This window comes from Cricetulus griseus, chromosome 3 (genome assembly GCF_003668045.3).
Source record: "Cricetulus griseus strain 17A/GY chromosome 3, alternate assembly CriGri-PICRH-1.0, whole genome shotgun sequence".
NCBI classification, from domain to species: Eukaryota; Metazoa; Chordata; class Mammalia; order Rodentia; family Cricetidae; genus Cricetulus; species Cricetulus griseus.
In genome coordinates this window covers 21,884,175-21,904,323 of record NC_048596.1, presented here as the reverse complement: position 1 = coordinate 21,904,323, position 20,149 = coordinate 21,884,175, and the positions used below count along the sequence as shown (strand labels likewise).

The 20,149-nt window shown below is 38.2% G+C and overlaps 1 protein-coding gene across 2 annotated transcripts in view; it reads right to left on the bottom strand.

Annotated features, from left to right (window-relative positions):
- Positions 1–2,272: 2,272 nt before the first annotated feature.
- Positions 2,273–20,149, bottom strand: part of LOC100751491 (cytochrome P450 2C26) — a 32,114-nt gene continuing 14,237 nt past the window's right edge. The window contains exons 4-9 of one of the 2 annotated variants that reach the window (XM_027407412.2): positions 18,849–19,009; positions 15,355–15,531; positions 10,644–10,785; positions 6,526–6,713; positions 3,621–3,762; positions 2,273–2,454 (exon numbers count right to left, since the gene is read on the bottom strand). In XM_027407412.2, coding sequence (XP_027263213.1) covers positions 2,273–2,454; positions 3,621–3,762; positions 6,526–6,713; positions 10,644–10,785; positions 15,355–15,531; positions 18,849–19,009 — 992 coding nt within the window. The remainder of the gene's footprint in view (positions 2,455–3,620; positions 3,763–6,525; positions 6,714–10,643; positions 10,786–15,354; positions 15,532–18,848; positions 19,010–20,149) is intronic. The other variant, XM_035443078.1, reaches the window with a different exon arrangement.

Genomic DNA, 20,149 nt, shown 5'->3' with positions numbered 1-20,149 from the left:
TGGAGGAAGGGGAAGACTCCACCACTTTTGGTGGGAGTGCAAACTTGTCCAGCCAATTCGGAAATCAGTGTGGCAGCTTCTCAGGAAAATGGAAATCAGTTTACTTCAAGATCCAGAAATTCCACTCTTAGGCATATCAGAAAGGATGCACATTCATACAACAAGGACATCTGTACAACTATGTTCATAGCATAATTCTTTGTAATATCCAGGACCTGGAAGCAACATACATGCCCCTCAACTGAAGAGTGGAGATGGAATATGTGGAAATTTACACAATGAAATAGTACACAGTTTGAAAAAACCAACAAAATCTTGAAATTTGTAGGCAAATGGATGGAGCTAGAAGAAACCATCCTGAGAGAGGTAACCCAGTCAAATATAGACTAGCATGGTATGTACTCACTCATATATGGATATTAGACATACAGCAAATGACTATCAGCCTACAATCCTCACCTCCAGAGAAACTAGGAAACAAGGAGGACCCTAAGAGAGACATACATGTACCCCAGAGAAGGGAAAATGATCTCCTAAGCAAATTGGGATTATGGGGGGAGGTGAGGAGGAATTAAGAGAAAGAGAAGGGGAGAAGAGGAGGGGGAGAGGAGAACATGAGGGATCAAGAAGACTGAGTTGGGGGAAGAATAGAAGAGAGCAAGAAAATATACATTAATAGAGGAATCCATTATAAGTGTAAAGAGAAATGTTGCACAAGGGAAATGACCAGAGACCCATAAAGATGACTCCAACTAAGAATCTAAGCAATAGTGGAGAAGCGATCTTTAATTGTCTTCTCCTATAATGAGATTTATGACTACCCTCAATGCCAACTTAGAGCCTTCATGCTGTAGCTAATGGAAGCAGAAGCAGACACCCCCAGCTAAACACTGAGCCAACCTCCTGGAATCCATTTAGAGAAGGAGGAGGGATGAGAAAAGGGGTCAAGATCATTCTGGAGAAACCCAAAGAGACAGAAGACATGACTAAGTGAGAGCACAGTGACCCCATTCACAAAGCAGGGGAACAAGCTTTCGACCAAATCAAGCCCTTTGAATGTGGGTGCCAGTTAGGAGGCCTGGGCAATCTATGAGGCCTCTGACAGTGGAACCAGTTTTTTTATCCCTAGTGCACAAATGGACTTTGGGAGCCCATTCCCCAAGAATGGATACTGTCTCAGCCCAGATACACAGAGAAGGGCCTAGGCTCTGCCCCAAATGGAGTGACAGACTTTGATGATTCCCTGATGGAAGGCCTCATCCTCTTAGTCAGTGGGTGTGGGATGGTATGGGTGGGTTAGTGGGGCATGGGAGCATGGGAGAGAGAGAAAACTGGGATTTATATCTAAAATAATATTCTTTCTAAATTGAATAAATTTAATTAAAAAAAAACATACTCCAGTGATTCTAAATGATGCTCAAACAAAGAGCTTTGGTACCTTCCTCTTCATACGCTGTTTTGCATGTATGTATGTGCGTGTGTGTGTGTGTGTGTGTGTGTGTGTGTGTGTGTGTGTGTGTGTGTGTGTGCATTATCAGATACACATATGTAAGAGAATGTATGTACATGTACATACACATATGTGGAAGTCAGAGGTGAACCTTGGGTGATGCTACTTGCAAGATAACAAACTTGAATTTGAAATAGGGAGATGGGGCTCACTAATTATCCTTGGTTTGATGTTCAGCAAGATTATAGAATCTCTTGTTCTGTCTCCCCAGTGTTGGTATAACAAGGACACACCAGCATGCCTGGCCATTATATACATAAGAGAGATTAGATTTAGGCCTTCAAGTTTGTGTGGCAAGCACTTAAGTGGATGAAATATCTCTATAGCCCTCATCTTGCGTTCACTATCCTTCACAGTATGTGGACAAGCAAGATATGTTGGGAACTGTATTTTCTCTCATTTCTTATGTAAATTATAAGCTAGTCTCAGAACAAGTACACAAATCAAATGTATTTATTATTGAAAGCATGAAGAAGAAAAACAACAATGAATTATATTAGTTATATAACAGTAAAGTTCTATTATAGCTCAAGGCCAGATACATATTAGCACAAAGGATAATAACACTGTTGCAAAGAATAGAAAATAGAACTATATTTGTGCAGTGACTCTGGAAATTGTAAAATGATTGACAGGTGTTTCCTGGGACTTGACTGAATGGGAATATGTGAGACAGGAGGAAATACACGTTGTCCCTGATGCAATGAAGGTCTAGAGCAGATTGCAGAAAACAAGAGTGTGAGCCAGAAAGTTTAATCTCCTTTAGACAGGAATGAAGCAGAGCTGGAAGGGGGGTGGTAGAGAGGTTAATCCATTTACCACTGGGTTTGTATCGATGTCCTTTGTGTGAACCAGAGATTTCAGCTTAAAGTTTTGTAAAATGGTGGTCAGGAATAGAAACAGCTCCATGCGTGCCAGGCCCTCTCCTGCACATATCCGTTTTCCTAGGAAAAATATCAAAAAGATTATTATTATTGTTTGAAAATGTAAGAATCACTATACTTGTATCTGAACAAGAGGCTATGAATGCAGGGTAAGTTATTGAGTGGGTTGGTTGAGGGATAGACATATTAAAGGGCAGATAACTAGGTAAATAGAAAAATGTGGAGCAAATTTGTTGCTCAACTAACTTACACTATAAAGAAATACACAGTTCAAAAATACTATTTAGCTAGGTGTGGTTGTTCACATCTGTAATCAGACTGACTTGGAGACAGGGGAAGAGGAATTCTGGGTTCATTATCAAAAATAACAAAACCAAGGCTAGAAGCTATGTATCCAAAGACAGCATGCACACTGAAGGTGTTGACTCCATATCACTTAGTCTGACCCGGATTGAGAAGGAACAGGGTTCTCATCATATGTGCAGAGTGTCCTGCCTCATTGATAATGCCCATCAACATATGATATTCTGGAAGATTTTGGCATTCTGAACTGGGTAAAATATGATCTAATCTAATGGTTCACAACCTTTTCTAATGATATGTGAGTTATTTTTATAATTCTCCATTACCCATGCCTTTGTGGCAGCAAATAATTCATGTATTAGAATGTTGCACTATTTTGCCACTAATACATAATATTTGAGAGATAAATATTCTGAATTATCCCTCAAAACCAGGAGATCTGGAAGGCTTTCTCATTGCCCTAGTCAAATTGGTATTTGATAAGTATTGTTCATTCAGGTGTTTACCAAGGGCACTTGAGGCTTTCAGGAATTGTCTGTATTTTTGGAGACATGTTAATTATATAGTTGAGCAAGGAGGTGATTGACAAAGAAAAATAGAGATGAATGTTTGTTATGATATCTCCATTTTCATGGTGAATGAGAAAGGGTAAATGAAGTTTGCTATCTTTGGTATTTCTGTAATGTAGCTAAAAGAAGAAAACCGATAGTCTACACTCTAGCTCTCTCAATTTTGAACAATGATTAAACAATCAAAGCCTCACTTTTATATCCCGACAGAGAAGGAATCTCTTTTCATGGCAATGCATCAACAATGAAAGGCATACCCCTGATCCTTGCAAGTCTACTTGACATTAGGGAGCCACTATGTAAGCCTCCCCAGGTTCACTTGTCACTAGATCCATGGAAATGAATTTCTCTTACCTGTTGAAAAAGGCATGAAGTAGTCACTTTTCTTAAAGTTTCCATTCTTATCTAGAAAGTGGCCAGGGTCAAATACCTCTGGGTTGGGGAATTCCTTGCTGTCATGCAGCACTGATGAGAGTGATGTTATTATTGTTGTTCCCTATAATAACACACACACAGAAATCAAGTTACAAAACAAATCATAGAGCTAAAGCACATTAGGGAAATAACCTAGTTCACCTTTGGCTCCATTGTTGGGATGAGGTTCAAATAACAGTAGTGAAGTTTCAACACACAGAGCAGATTAGGAGCAGGGAGGAGTTTGAGACCAGACACAGTGGTGTGGCTAAAGTGCCTTCAATGACATTTCACATGAGTACTTGAAATAAAACTCCTGAGTTTATTCTTTCTTTCCTTCAGATTGGACTCATGCTTCCCTGAACCCTGTCTGCTATAGCTCATCACATCTGTCTACACACATCACATGTGAATCAGGTTCCAGATGGAATAGTTTATTGAGTGTTTTGAACAGAAGAGGAGACCATTCAATAAGACAATAGGGAAACTTTGGGAAGAAAAATACCACTTTTTGTTTACAGAATCCATCTATATGACTATCTATTTATAGGATAAGAACGCAAATGTTGGGCTATGCACCAGATGAGAGATGTGCAGTCATATATGGAAACTATCTATGTGAATGCACAGACACAGACACAGAAATGCACATATGTGTCAGAAAAACAGGATGAAGACAATTTGGAGAAGGAAAGGAAGTAATGGAATGGGGAGGAGAGGAGGAAAATAAAATAAATTCCAAATAAAATTAAGGGTAAGTTATGATGTCATGATCTGACAACAGCTAAATCAATACAACTGAAGATACACAGAAATTGTTGGGAGATGATGCTGGCAAGATCTCTTCAACAAGCACACAAACTATCCTTATATTATGTCAAAGTTTCCAGGAACATGGTCTAAAACTTTTACAGGGTTGCCAAATGAAGTAGAATGTGACTAAACTAAATGTGCTTATAATTTTAAACTAAAAAGACTATTATTGACATGTGTCAATTATGTGAAAATTATGTTCTAGTGTCAATAGGACTTGAATGAATTATATCCATAAACATTTGTTTACACTCTGCCTGTGACTGCTTCTCTGTTATAATGACAATGTCTATAAAGGGGCAGCACAGTTCTCATGGAACAGAAAGCCTGAAATCTGCCAGAACAATTATGGAAAAGCTTATTGGTTCTTTCTTATGCTACTAGTTCTGTTGAGATCAGTGGCTCCATTCTGATTTTATAAAAACAACACTTATCCTATTTGTCAGAAAGGAGAATCAGTTGTGAAATAGCCAGGTTGTTTCATAAAGGAAGAGAATGTTATATTCTCTTTGACTAGGCCCCATAAAGACCAGTCATAATATCATCTGGCAACATAGGGATGATGGGATATATGTTTAGCTGAGGCAATATTCCACTTGAACTGGGGCTTAAACCCAAGGTAGATATGTGGAGATACACTGTTTTAAACTTGTCCTTTGTTCAACTTATCATTTAGTTAGGCTAATGACATAAACATAAATGAGTTTTTATATTAGCCATAGACCTCAACAGTCTTGCCTCAGGAGTGTCCTTTAGACAAACAGAGAACACTGGCCACCTAACCCTTGTACTAAATCTGTTATCACAAAGTAAAACCAATTGCTCCTGGAAAAATTAGTTCCTTCATCTCTACAAGGTGTTAGTAACTGGATTCTTATCAATGCCTTTTGCCCTACCCACCCTGAAGAAATACAAGACCCTCCAGGAGAGAGCAACTTCATCCTTTATGAATGAAGATATTGAGGTAAAAAATCTGAATTTTTCATCTGTAGTATCTGGCACTCAATAAGAAGTTATATAGTGTCTTCAAAGTACCACTAAGTGGCTACAGAAATGAAATGAGTACAAACAGAACCACATCAGAAAATGTTTATAACTTAGTTTTAAGCCAACAATTTGGTTTTAATACAAAAATTCTAACAAGTATGAGGAAGAAAAATATGGACAGAATTTTATTACCATAGGAGTAATATGTGGTAGAGAAAATCCAATATACATATATGTTTGCAACATATACAGTCAGGGATCAAAGAGGAAACAATACATAGAACCATAAATGGGTTCGGAGAACTGTTTCAAAAAAATGGACAGACTTTTGAGAATAAAAATTATCTCAAAATAAAACTCTATTTTCCTGGTCCATGCTCATATATAATTGGATCCAGATTAAAGTATTTCTTATATCCTTAAGAAAATTAGAGCAAAAATTTTCACCTGAACTACACAACTATCCATGTATTCCTATATCATCAAACTTGATAGGGAGATATTAAACTTACAATTGTCATTCTCATGAGAAATGTGACAAGTGGTGTGCTGTGGAATAATCCTTTGAACACTGTGAAGATTTCCCACTCTGACTGATAGAATAAAATGCTGATTGGCCAGTAGACAGGCAGAAATTATAGGTGGGACAACCAAATTAGGAGAATGATGGGAAAAAGAAAGGGCAAATAAATGATTGAATGAAGTAGCTTTATTAAGGAATTGAAGATTTCAGGATATGGATTCTTTCAATTTTGAAGATTATTTTTCTCATAATGATGAAAATCTAGAAAGGACTTTTGGGAATTTGACAAAATGTTTGAACATTCAAGCAGAAATACCTAAGCTTTGCCCAACAGTGTTTGGAAGAGAGAGCAAATGTGGAAGTATCATTACCAGATATCTCTGTACCTGCAGCAGTGCTGCCTCCAGATCATGGAGCAGTACAAACCACAAGCAGCCCTGGGTGGCTCAGAGGACTGGAACCACACTGTGAACCTGGAAGCAACAAGAGGACAGAGGTGCAGCAGAGAAGAGACAAGCTTACCTTGGGGATGAAGAAATCCCTGAATTTAATGTCACAGGTCACCGCATGAGGCAGGTTGGTGGGGACCAGGTCAATGAATCTCTGGACCTCATGAACCATGGCATCTGTGTAGGGCATGCGGCTCCTGTCCTGCATAGAAGGGCTTCGGTCTCTGCCAACCACTTGATCAATCTCTTCCTGTACTTTAGCTGGTTTGTCACAGTGAGAAATGGGGGAATAGAAAAGTGACATGGTTGATACAATGTCAGGCCATATACAGCATAATGTAGGCATTCCAACAGAATTATAAATGTTCATTATTTCTTTCATGTGTAAAAGCATTTATACATATATTTATACAGAAATGCTATGTTATGGGTTTATATCACTATCTTTCTATGTAGATATTATGGTAGGTTAGAATATACTTATTATCTAGTAGCCATAATGGCAAATAAAGTATAAGTATATAAAAGTATCAAGTAAAACAATATAATCACCATGCTTATGTCTCTGTTAAAGGACATGAGAAGTCAGATACTAAATCTCTATCTAAATATAATATTCTCTTACAGTCACATTCTAATGTATGTATATTTATGAGCATGTTTGTGTGGTGCATATGTACAATTCAAAAGAATTCTTTATTTCTCACACCCCATATTGAACAAGTTCAACCTTTTCCACTACTTATGAAATATACTCATATTTGTAAAATGACTATTTCTTTTTTCTTTTTGTTTGTAATTTTTATTAGAAAGAAAATTATTTTACATGTCTATCCTAGGTCCCTCTCCCTCCCCTCCCCCCTTGACTCCCCAACTAACATCCTAACTATCCCATACACTTTCCGCTCCCCAGGGAGGCTGAGGCTTTCCATATGGGGCCTCCAATTCTGTCATATTCTTTGGGATAGGGCATAGGCCAATCCCCTTGTGTCTAGGTTCAGGGAGTATCCCTCCATGTGGGATGGGCTCCCAAAGTCCATTCCTATGCTAGGGATAAGTACTGATCTACTACAAGAGGCCCCATAGATTTCCAAGGTCTCCTCACTGACACCCACAGTCAGGTGGTCTGGATCAGTTTCATGCTGGTTTCCCAGCTATCAGTCTAGGGACCAAGAGCTCTCCTTTGTTCAGGTCAGCTGTTTCTGTGGGTTTCACCAGCCTGGTATGGACCCGTTTGGTCATCAGTCCTCCTTCACTGTAACTGGATTTCAGTTCAATTCAAGGTTAAATTGTGGGTGTCTGCTTCAACTTACACCAGCTGCTGGATGAAGGCTATACTATGGCATATGAATTAGTCATCAATCTCATTATTAGGAAAGGACATTTAAGGTAGCCTCTCCCCTGTTGCTTAGATTGTTAGTTGGTGTCCTCTTTGTAGCTCTCCAGACATTTCCCTAGTGCCTGATTTCTCTTTAAACCTTAATGTCTCCCTCTATTATGGTATCTCTTATCTTTCTCTCTTCTGTTCTTCCCCCAAATCAACCTCCCTGCCCCATCATGTCTTCCTCACCTCTCTTCTTCTTCCCTTCTCATTCTCCTAGTTCCCTCTCCCCTCCCCCCATGCTCACAATTTGCAAAATGACTGTTTCTTATATGCCCACAGATTTACAACATTTATGAGTTTCAGATATGGGAAATGAAATTTTTAGTTATATCTATGTTATCTATATGAACAAATACATCAAAACACATACAGCCTTCCTCTTTCCTCATTACCCATGGCATTTTAGGACCTCAGGAACCTGAAAGGCTTCTGTATGGCAAAAGACACTATCATTAGAACAAAAGCAGCAGGCTATAGAATGGGAAAAGATTTTTGCTTACTACACATCAAATAGGGGGCTAATATCTAAAATATAAAAAGAATTCAAAAAAAGATTTCAAGAAAACAAATAACCCAAATAATAAAATGTGGTAGAGGTACAAGCTGAGAATTCTCAAAAGATGAAACTGAAATGACTGAGAAAAACTTAAAGAAACTTAGAAAATGAGCAAAATCCTTAGTAATCAGAGAAATGCAAATAAGAGTATGTGATATTTCATCTTACACCCAACAGAATGGAGAATATCAGTTTTAAAAAAGTATCAGCTCATTCTCTTGAGGATGAGGATCTAAAGGAATATTAATGCATTGTTGGTGGGAATGCAAACCTGTACAGCTGCTTTGGATATCAGTGTGACAGGACTTTAGGAAGTTGCAAATAAATCTGCATCAAGATACAGCTAAACTACTCTTGGACATACAGTTGCTTCATCCTGTCACAGAAACACTTGCTCAGCCATGTTCATTGTTGCTTTATTCATAATATCCAAGAATAGAAAACAGTGAATATGTCACTAAACAGAAGGATAGATTGATTTTTTAAATGTGATAATTCAACAAATTAAGTATTACTCAGGCATTAAAAAAAGAATAAAATCATTATCCCTCAGCTAAATGGCTGAATCAAGAAAAAAACCACCCTGAGTCATGTAATCAAGACCCAAACAGACAAATACGGTATGTAACCACTAACATGTGGATTTTAGCAGTTAAATCATTGGTAAACAAGCTTCATTCTGTAGAACCACAGAGGTTTGATATAAATTAGGGACTATGTAGGATAGATAGACCTTGTTAGGAAAGGGAGGTAGAATAGATAATTATGGAAATATGAAGGGAAATTAATTGAGGAGACAAGGGAATGTAGGAGAAAATACAGGGAGAGAAAGTTAAAATTCAGGGCCATTTAAGGGATAGTATGGAATCTTAACACAGTAGAAACTTCCTAAATATATATTTGAAACATATATGAAGGTGATCTAAATGAAATAGCCAAATATTTAGGAGACAGAGCCCCAACTGAACATTCCTTGTCATCAAATGAACTTTCTAGCACTAGGGTATCAAAAGCATTCTGTGAAATCCCCAAACAACCAAGGCTGTGGCCAAGACAATGGGTTTCTCTCCACAAACTGACAGCAAGATCCCATTGCTGAAGTAACACCTACACAACACTGTAAACATGGAGAAATCAATCTGATGCCTATAGGAACCTTCACCCCTATGTTACAATATTTAGTATAAGAATGTACTCTGCATACTGTCAAAAAAGATCATAAACACCAACCCAGCCTATGACCAACAATGGTGTCTTGTCTGTAAGATTTGATAGGGCAATGGTGACACAAACTTGTGGGAGTAACCAACCAAGAACTGATTTGAACTGAGGCCCACCCCATGATATTTAAACCATTCCTGAAACTGCTTGGGTGGCCAGTAATGGGATATGAGATAGCCCAGGAACCTATGGTAAAACCAAATACTTCTTTCCTAAAAATAAAACAAGCAACATCTAACATTTATATTTCAACATCATATTTACTGATCTATTTTTTTATTCCTCATACTGTTGTTTCAGTAATTTGGTGAAGCCTTTTTAGCTGATTATTGTTATCTCTTCCTATCCAAAAAATATAAATTTTCATTCATATTTGTGCTTTTGTCTTGCAGTATATATTGGGCACAGGAGTGAGGGCATGTTTTGTATATGCTGGAATACTGGAGCTGTTTTAAAGTACAATGTAAAAGAAAACTCTATTGGTACAATTGAAATAAATCATTGTTTAACAGAAGTTTAAGGAAATGGACATCTAAAGTGATAAAATTCCTTAATCTACATTTTTCTGCATCAATGGAAATTGTTTTTAGAGAACCCAAATATTTTGGATACTTCTCAAAATGCACATTATCTCAGCCAGTCTCAGAAAGTTCTACAGCTTCTGCTTATAGTTCAGTGAGGTGAGTTTTCTTTTCTCCATCCCAAAGCTAGATTCATCCGAATAAGTAAAGGAAACTGAAAGACTTTAGCTGATCTAAAGACATGGCTTTTAAGAGTAGAAGAACATATATCCAAAGGATAATGTACCCTGGCCATGCCTGTAGCCTTCCAGAGAACTCAGACACTAAGCAGAAGTTGACTGCTTTTCTGACACCCAGAGTCTGTTTCTCTTAATCACACTCTTCATTACAGCCAGTGAGTGGCAAGAAGGTGAAGCTCTGAGACTTCTCTAAGAATAACAACACACATGAAACTAGAAGAGTCTTTTGAACATCAGATAGGAATACTGTGGTTCAACATGTGCCCTTACCTGTGACATGTGGGTGCTTCAGCAGGAGCAAGAGAGCATATCTCAGGGTTGTGCTTGTTGTCTCTGTCCCAGCAGCAAACAGATCACTCAAAGTGATTGCCAGATTTTCAAGTGAAAATTCAGATTGTTGATTGTGGTTTGCCTAAGAATAATTTGATGTGATAATTTGGCAAATTATTTATTAGAACATCTGATTACATTGGCTCTACAGTTTTAGACAATCACACACACACACACACACACACACACACACACACACGCACGCACGCACGCACGCACGCATATATATATATATATATATGTATATATATATATATTACTGAAAGTATAAACTTTAAAGTAAAACTCCATAGCTTCCATTCCAAATAGTTATTCTACCTGTATAGAAGTTTACTGAGTTGTATAAACTTTGGGTCTAGTTAATTTGACATGAAGTTTATTTCTGTACAAAGTTTTTATAATAAGACTTCTACATTTTTTTCTTTTTTCTTTAAATTTGAAATGAGCTTGTTTTACATGTCAATCCCAGTCCCCTCAACATCCTGTCCTCCCCTGCCCACCACTGATCTCCTTATTCCATCCCCTTTCTGCTCCCCTGGGAGGGTGAGGCCTTCCATGGGGATAATCAATGTCTGTCATACTGTTTGGAGCAGGGACTTGACCCTCCTACCTGTGTCTAGGCTGAGTGAGAATCCCTCTATATGGAGTGGTCTCCCAAATTCAATTTGTGTACTATTACATTGTTGCCAACAAAGAAAGTAGGATGTAGAGTAGAAAAGAAATTAGCATATGATTTCAGGTCTATGACACAGATTTTTATAACTTTCAATTTTACCATAATTCCTAGCCTAACTCTTGCATTGTTGTGATTATCTGCACAACACCTGTATGGTTAAAAACCATAAAGGAAATATTTATTAATTTTCTATCTTTTCTTATCACAACCATATGAAGAAGAATGTGTGGTAGGTCTAATATTGGGACCAGTAAAAGATTACATTCTTTTGAGCCATTAGCCAATAGAGCCACATGTATCCTTAAGTATCACAGGTCATTGCCAATATTCTTGGTTACTCTCCAGAACTTGACAGTAAAACGCTATTTTGCTGAAACCATATATTTCAGTCACAGAACACAAAGAAATAAATCTGCTACTCATCAAGAAGCTTCAACACTATTGGCTAGTATTTGTGGTGCTGGAATGTTCTTTGTGTGCTACTGTAGGAGAAAAGTTATTCTCAGTCTCACCCAGCTGAGAACTTGCAACTTACAACAATGACTGTCCTGAAAAGTATGTCCACTAGTACAATAGTTACACCAATTTCACTGGAGCAAACAACCACTTTCTCATTGAATCCAAGGTCCCTTTTTTAGGTAGGATCCATATCTGCCACTGTTAAAGGGGTTTAGAATTGGTGGGCAAATCTATTAGTCTAATGGACTAATGGACATAGTGTTAAAATGATTCCTAATGACATACTACTATATCCATAGATGAGAACTTTCTTACTTTTTAATCAGAGAAACTTTCCTTACAGAATACGGCAATTAATACAGAGGCGCATAACTGCTCAATGTGCAGAGAACAAAGAATTGTGACCTGATCACTCCTAAATCCTGACACACTCCTCCCCTGAAGATTGAAGTATCTTTGGAGAAAAGGGGTCAGAAATGTTAAGAGCCATCAATGATTTAAAAAATCAAGGAAGCAGTGTTTTCTACCCACAAAAGGACAGATGAACATAAGAACTTGTAGTGACTGTGGCTGCCTGTACAAAAACTGTGTAGGCTTCACTCAATAAAAACCCAGGACAAAGTGTGGAGAGGAAATAGGAAATCAGACCTCTAGCAAGATTAGCTTCTGGGAAGGCAAAAGTCAATTTCCTTCAATGTTGTGACCCCTGATTTGTTAATCATGTGTCAGGCCTGAGGTTAGGTGAGCAATGGAAACTGGACTCATTGGTGGAGAGAAGGGAAAAAAAGAAATGACAATGTTTGATAGGAAGAGATGAGAGGATGGGGAGGAGGATAAAGAAAGTTGAGGGTTATGTTCAAATTTCATATAAGATTCTCAGAGAATAAAGAAAATATTACAAAATAAAATAAAACTGATATATCAAACATAAAACAATTTTTTAGAAAATCTTATTGAAGAGCTACAATAAATGAAAGCAGTGAAGTGTTGACAAATCAATATCAAATCAAGAGAGCTTTGATAGCCAGGAGTTAACCCAAACACCTATGGCTAAGATTTTTACAACTGAGTTCTAAGATTACTCCATCTAAAGGAAGGGTCTTCAGCAAGTGATGACAGATCGGCAATATAGCTACATGAAGAGAAGCATGCTGGAAGAGTAAAATAGGGATAAGCATCATTCCTTATGATTTGGACTCATAGATTTCAGAACAAATTACCAAAAACACACATAAACCAGACTTCATCCACAACAAAAGATAACACATTCAGGATATAATTAAGAATGTGAAAAGGACAACATACAGGATGTAAATATGTTTCCATGTCATTTATATAGAAAGGTTAGTGTCTAGATACGCACACAATTCTATAGCTCCACACAGCAAGCAAGCCAATGGAAAAAAATATCTGAATAAAAATTATCTGTAGACAGAGGCAGGAGCACCAGGAGAGAGGAGTGGGGAAAGAGGGGAAGAGAGAGGAAAGAGAGGTGGAGAGAGTGGAGTACAGAGAGGGAAAGAAAGAAAGAAAGAAAGAAAGAAAGAAAGAAAGAAAGAAAGAAAGAAAGAAAGAAAGAAAGAAAGAAAAGGAGGAGGAGGAGGAGAGGGAGGGAGGGAAGGAGGGAGGGAGGGAGGGAGGAGGGAGGGAGGGAGGGAGATGGGCAGGGCCCTTTAAAACGGAACACAGTGAATATGCACAGGTGGTGCTCTTGGTGGCTGCAGCTGAGGGCTTATCCTGTCAGAACCCCAAGGACTGGCCAGTACAGATTACTGAATTGTAACAGCAAACTTTGCATTATGCCCTAAAAACTCATCAAAGAATTTGTTGTGATAAACATACTATCTGTGTCTCAATGGTTATTACATAATATTGTTTCTTGATTCCAGTATCTTGAAATCTATCATTTCATATGTTTTGTTTGTGCTTATTTTTAATTTTAAGTAAGAAGATAAATCTAGTCCCTATGAATTGAACAGTTAAAGTTAGCTTAAATGTGCATGTTTAAATATGCACATTGTATCATAATATATTATTGAACCATCTACTTTTAACATAAAAAATTCTCTGTAGACACAGAAAGGCAAAACCACATCTAAAAAGATTTCCATTTTCACTGTTTATTTAAAAAAATACCCATAAAATCTGCCCCAAGGTACCACTTCACACTCACTCAGTTGATGTTAATAATAAAGTTTCAAATTACAAATTTTGGCAGCTATTTGGATCTCAAAGATACAAAATAGTATAGTAATGCAAATATTTTGCTGTTGGTCAAGAAAGAAAGGCATTATCAGTTGACTCACAACCCTCATATTTAGGGTAGAAATAACACAAATGACCATTTATGAGGAATGAGTGCATTGTGCTATTAAAATGTGAAAATAAATTTTGCAGCAAAGAGAGGAGGAAGTACTGAAACACAGTGAATTTAGATGAATGTCCAAGATTTTATGCCAGTGCAGGAGTGCAGTGCCACCTCCTTTCTTTGCAGCAAAGTGATGTTGCCAGGAGTAGTTGTGTCTTGTTGTTGTGAAAAACTCTAATAAACCATTTTAAATGTCATATTCTGTAGGTCTTTTAAAAGTTTTGATGAATACCTGTCAATTTGAAATATATCTGAGTATACCTAGAAAATCTAACTAACAGAACTATTTGAGTGACTAAATCTGTATTTAAGTATATGTTGCATTTTAAATGAGCTGTATAAAAACAATATTTAAACAAGAGTAGAAATATAATATAGCAAAAACATAAATTTTATCAGTAAAGCAAAATCTATAGCAATGCAAAGTATTCATTTCTACAACATATTCCATTTTTCTTTAGATAGAGACTGACTGTGATCATTAACCATTTATTACCAACCCCATTTAAATGAAGAGAAAAATTTATAACACTATGTGGGAATGTTGGCATAGTTCTCTCTAAACTGCTTCATTCTAGATTATATATATATTATTATTCTGGGGTCTTTGATGAAGGTGAAGACAGATAGATATGGTTATGGTTTTTCTTACTAATGATAAAAGATATTGTATATAAAAGTTTAGACTCACAAAGATACATGATAGATGATAAACTAATTTCATTAAATTTTTCCAAATATTAGAGGGCTAAATGTAGTACCTATAATTCTTGCTTGATAACAGTTTTGTCATATATAATTTTACTATGTTAAAATTGAAACCTTCCTTTTTATTTAGACAGAAAAGTGGAGATGTGGGGATGTCCTTCTCTATGCTCTGAATATCTGTTTCTCTTATTGGTTGATGAATACAGCTGCTCCAGCTAATGGAGCTAGGATCAGCCCATTTAGCCTGATGTAGAGGTAAGAAGCTAGTGGCCAGCTTCTTTGACTTTCTGATATTAGCTTGAAGTTTGAAACTCAGTAACAGTCTCTGGGTCTTTACTTCTCATTTTACAACTGACTTAAACCATCTCTGATAAACATTTTGGTGTCCAACAAGCCACAAAATACACAAACAATAAAATAAATTTATATTAATATTTTACCTGCTTCATTTTAATCAGGTAACAATCAATAAAGTCCCGAGGGTTTGCATCATCCAATGATTCCTGATGTTCTTTTATTTTCTCCAAAAGGTAACTTCTGATATAATTGAAATTTTTTGTTATTGTGTGATGACTTCCTGGACAGTAGTCAATTAGTGAAGAGAAATTATTGCAGACCTACAAAATCAAAGAAAATTTTGAGAATATGTACATTTTTACTTTTAGTGGTGTGTGTGGAATGGGTATGCATGCATACATGTGTGTGCCATGTATGTGTGGGTGCCTTGGAGGCCAAAGATATCAGATCCCCAGATGCTAGTGGTTTTGAGCCACCTAACATGCATGATAAAAATTGGACTCAGGTCCTTTGGAAGATTACAAGATAAGCACACACTCTTAACCACTGATCCATATCACCAGCACTTGCCAAAAAAATTTTAAAGGAACAGATTTGAGGAAATACACATATCCATGATACTTATCAAGACCTACTTGGGTTTATAGATTCTAACATGAATAAAAACTAGTGTCCCACATGAGAAAGAGGTGTTTTATTTCATGTATGCAGCAATTCTCTGTGAAAGTAGAGAGAAATAGGGGGGATTCCTGCCCAAATCATCAAAGATCATAATCAAGTTTCCACATTCACAAATCATTTTCAGTATGAAGCATATTTATGAAACTTGACTGATGGCTTATTCCTTTTATTCCCTCAATTATGAAATAGGATATGATGTGAATAATTGTCATTTATAGGTCTTAGATGACAGCAGCAGTGAAGAGAGACAAGCATCTTGATTTATAGCAAAACCAGTAGCACATGCAGTTTGAATGCCTGTAAACTCCATGTCTATGACATGGATTGAAGTGGGTGATGCTCAGAGTGGCTTTGAAAGCAAAATACAGCACAGCCCTTAGGGGTTTCTCTATGATCACAGCCATTCTTGTTAAACTTGCTTTGTATTTATTCTGTGTGTCCCCCACACTGTGCACCTCGATCCCATCTACTTCTGCATACCCTCACAACTACCCTCAGCCCTTACAAGACCCCTGCCAATAAAATAAAATAAATTTAAGAGAAAAATATCATCATGAAAGTTGCAGTGTGACATAGAGTATCAACAATAAACCCATATTTATCCATATATCTTTACTTGCAAGTGTTCACTGCATGGAATCATTGATCTGGCTCGAGGCCTCTGATTTCTATTACAATGTCAATACCAGGCCTTTACTGGGAGTTCTCTTGGATATCCTTTTGTTACCCTGCACTGTGAAGATCTTGTAGCCCTGTGCATGCAGGAGCAGCCCCTCCATGTGCCCCAGCAGATCACAGGTGGGGTTGATGTTGCTGTGCATCTACTCCTAACCCTAGTTCTGAGTCTGGGTAGATGCTGTGATGGCCGCCTCTCCAACTCTCTACTTAACTCCTGACAAGGGTGAGCTCTCTGGCACTGCCTTGGCTAATTCACCACTTATAGCAACGAGCTTCTATCACGCCCCCAGATTAGGCTCTTGCACATGTGCAATATTAGTGGGAGATCTACTGTGCTACCCAGGCAATGTGCAGGGGCCACTCTTCCAAATCCTGCAGCTGGTGAAGGGCAACGACAAATATCCCACTCTGATGAGTCAGGGCCAGCCCTCCTACCCGCCACAGGCTTCAAGGGAGGGGAGGGAATTGCTAGCCCACACATACCATCAGAAGACAGGTGAGGGGAAGGACCAGATAACCCATGTTCACATCCTCTAGGCTGGTTCACACTCAGCCCCTGACCCAAATCAATGGGGTCAATAGGGTCAGCTCTGTTCTGCTGCCCAGGGGAAGTGTGGGGCCCACTTTCCCAGGTGCTGAAGCTGGTAAGGAGGAAGGTCAGCTACCTCACCCACCACAGGTGGCAGCAGCAAGGTGAGGAGGGCATCTTTCCCTCACCCTTACCACCACATGACAGGTGAAGAGGTGTGGTCAGCATTCCCATTCTCACACCCAGGGAGTCAGCTCACCTGTGCCTCTGCTAAATGGGTCAGCTGTACTCTGCTGCCTAGGCTAGGAGCAGGGCCTGCTTTCTTGAGAGCTGCAGCTGGTAAATGGAAGGGTCAGCTCCCTCATCTGCCTCAGTGGTGAGGGTGAGAGAGTAAAGGGGACATCTCTCCCAACCACACCATCACATGACAGACAAGTATTGGGGCTAGCTCTCCCACACTCACTACTTCAGGGTTGACTCACCTGCACCCCTGGGGACACTGTCAGCTCTGCTCTTTGCCCAGGCAAGTTGCACCGTTTGCTTTCCTGCATTCTGCAGTGGTGGCTGCAAAGGCAGCTCTCCAGTTATTATGACCTCTAGGCTAGTCCCACCTTCCACAAACAGTGGAGGAGGAGATCAGTTCTCCCTGACCCAAGCCACCGTATGTCAGATAAGGGGTAGAGTCAGATCCCCCAAGCATACATTCTTTAGGCTAATTCCAAAACCTGGTCAACAGGTTCATTTCCACTCTGCTTCCCAGAGGAAATGCAGGGACTGTTCTCTCTAGTGTTTTAGCCAGTGAGTGCCAGGAAAACCCTGTGCAGCCCTTTCCTCTTGGCCTTCAGTGGTATCAGGAGCTATGGGCATCAATACAGACCAAGGCTTCAACAGGACCATGAACACAGACATGGTCCTTGGCAGCAGGTGATGCCCAAATATCACCATGGCCCTGGATAGCAATCAAGCCACCCACCTCAGCTCTCTCCATACCCCTTCAGCTTCTCCACACCTCTTCAGCTGTGGCTCTCTCCATAGGACATGAACCATTCTAACTCTCTGTCTTTCCCACACCACACCTTATATTTACTTAACATAGTAGTGTCTGATTGCCTAGTGCCTTGTTGCTCTGAGTGCCCAAATCCCAGCCATTCTTTATGGAGAGTTCAGGAAATGCCTCTTCTGCCTAGGACAACTCTGAGAAATGGATGTGGGCCACACAGCATTAAATCACTCATCTTCTCCTTTCTACCTGTCTGTATGTCAACTAGGATTCCAGCTGACCCATCAAACCACTAAAACTACTCTGTTTCCTGGCAGATTTCATTGCCAGTAATATTCTTTATTCTTTAAGAGAATATTCTTTCTAAACTAAGATATTCCTGCCTAGTAATACGATAAGGATATATATGTTTAATAATAGAACAGGATAAGATCTATTCAGCGAATAACGTCCTATGAACAATTGGCAACACTTCTAGATTTCTATGGAACCTCTTATGAAAACTGTTCTGTGAACATCAACTGGAAATGGATAGAGAACTAGCAGGATTGAGCCAACCTGGAATTTTCCCTTCAGTTTTGCTATTTGTATAGCAAAGGACTTAGACCTGCCTTCCAGATATTCTTTCCACAATATGTTCTTCAGAACCATGGTGTCTGATCACCTCACTTTTTGGTCCATATTGAATTTGACCTGTGAGAATGAAAGACTATAACAGTGTTCCCTGAAGGAAAAGATCTTTACTTCACCTGCAACCAGGGTGAGCTCAGAATCCTGGAATTCTCATTAACTTTTTCCATTAAGGTAAGAAAATGATGATCTTTATAATCAAAACGTTTCTGGAAAATAATGGAGCAGATCACATTGCAGGGAGCACAGCTCAAGATGAACGTGGGATCACAGGGTGAACCTGAAGAATTAGAAACAATTGGAGAAATACCATTAAAATATGCAAATAAGACATTTTTGCTTTTGTTAACAGGGAAAGATTATTTAAAAGTTTTAAACCATATCTTATCCACAGTTTTTCTAACAGATAAGCATTCATTTATGCAGAATCAATGTATCACTTTAACCTTAAACTTGTGATGGCCTCACCCTCACCAGTTAAATAAGAACAGAAATATATCTTTTACACTTTTCATTATCTGGTATGTAAAAGGAAGAAAATATTTTATAAACCCAAAATTTCTAGTATTTGGAACAGAATTATTTCTTACTAGAATGCCTAAATACCATATAACACTGGAATTTGAATAGAAAAGTGTACATCTGGAAGTTCTGCAGCCACAGTGAGTAACCAAAGCAAGTTTTGATCCAAGGAAGGAGAAAATACTCATATTAGAAGGAAAAACATGGGGATAATTCCTCCTACTTACATGAGAGTAATGTCTAAACTCAAGAAAGCCACTTCCATGTAGATTTGTTTGCATTACTAAATGAAATGAAATCTTTTCTTTTATAGTTAATTCCAAGAGGGAGAAACAATATTAAGGAAGTGACAGAGATTTCCCTTTTCTCATTTCATCATTTACAACAATACATTTTGTTTCATAGGAAGTAAATACAATATTTGAAAAGTAGACACAAAGTATAATAAGGTCAGTGCTGGAAAGATAGCTCTGCATTCAAAGTACTCCCTGCTGTTTGAGAAAACCAATATTCAGTTCTGAGCACCCTCTTGGTGGCTCATAAGTTTCTGTAACCTCAGCTTCATGGGAATAGGACACAATTTTCTGACTTCTGTGGAACCACTTACACAACTCGTGCATGCATGAATGTGCAGGCAAACATTTATACACATAAAAGAAACCTAAACAATATTTTTAATTATAAGAAATAAGCCTGGGGAGGATGCAATAGGAAAACAGGGGATGAGGTGGGCCAGAATGAAGACAGTAGGGGGGCATTTTCAAAGTACCTGTTACACTACTATGCAATGTCTTCATAAGGTACACACTACAAATAGTATTAGTGACATTAATGTTTATTTTTATAATAAGTAAATGATGATTATGTTCAACAAAATCTACACAGCCTATTTGGGAAA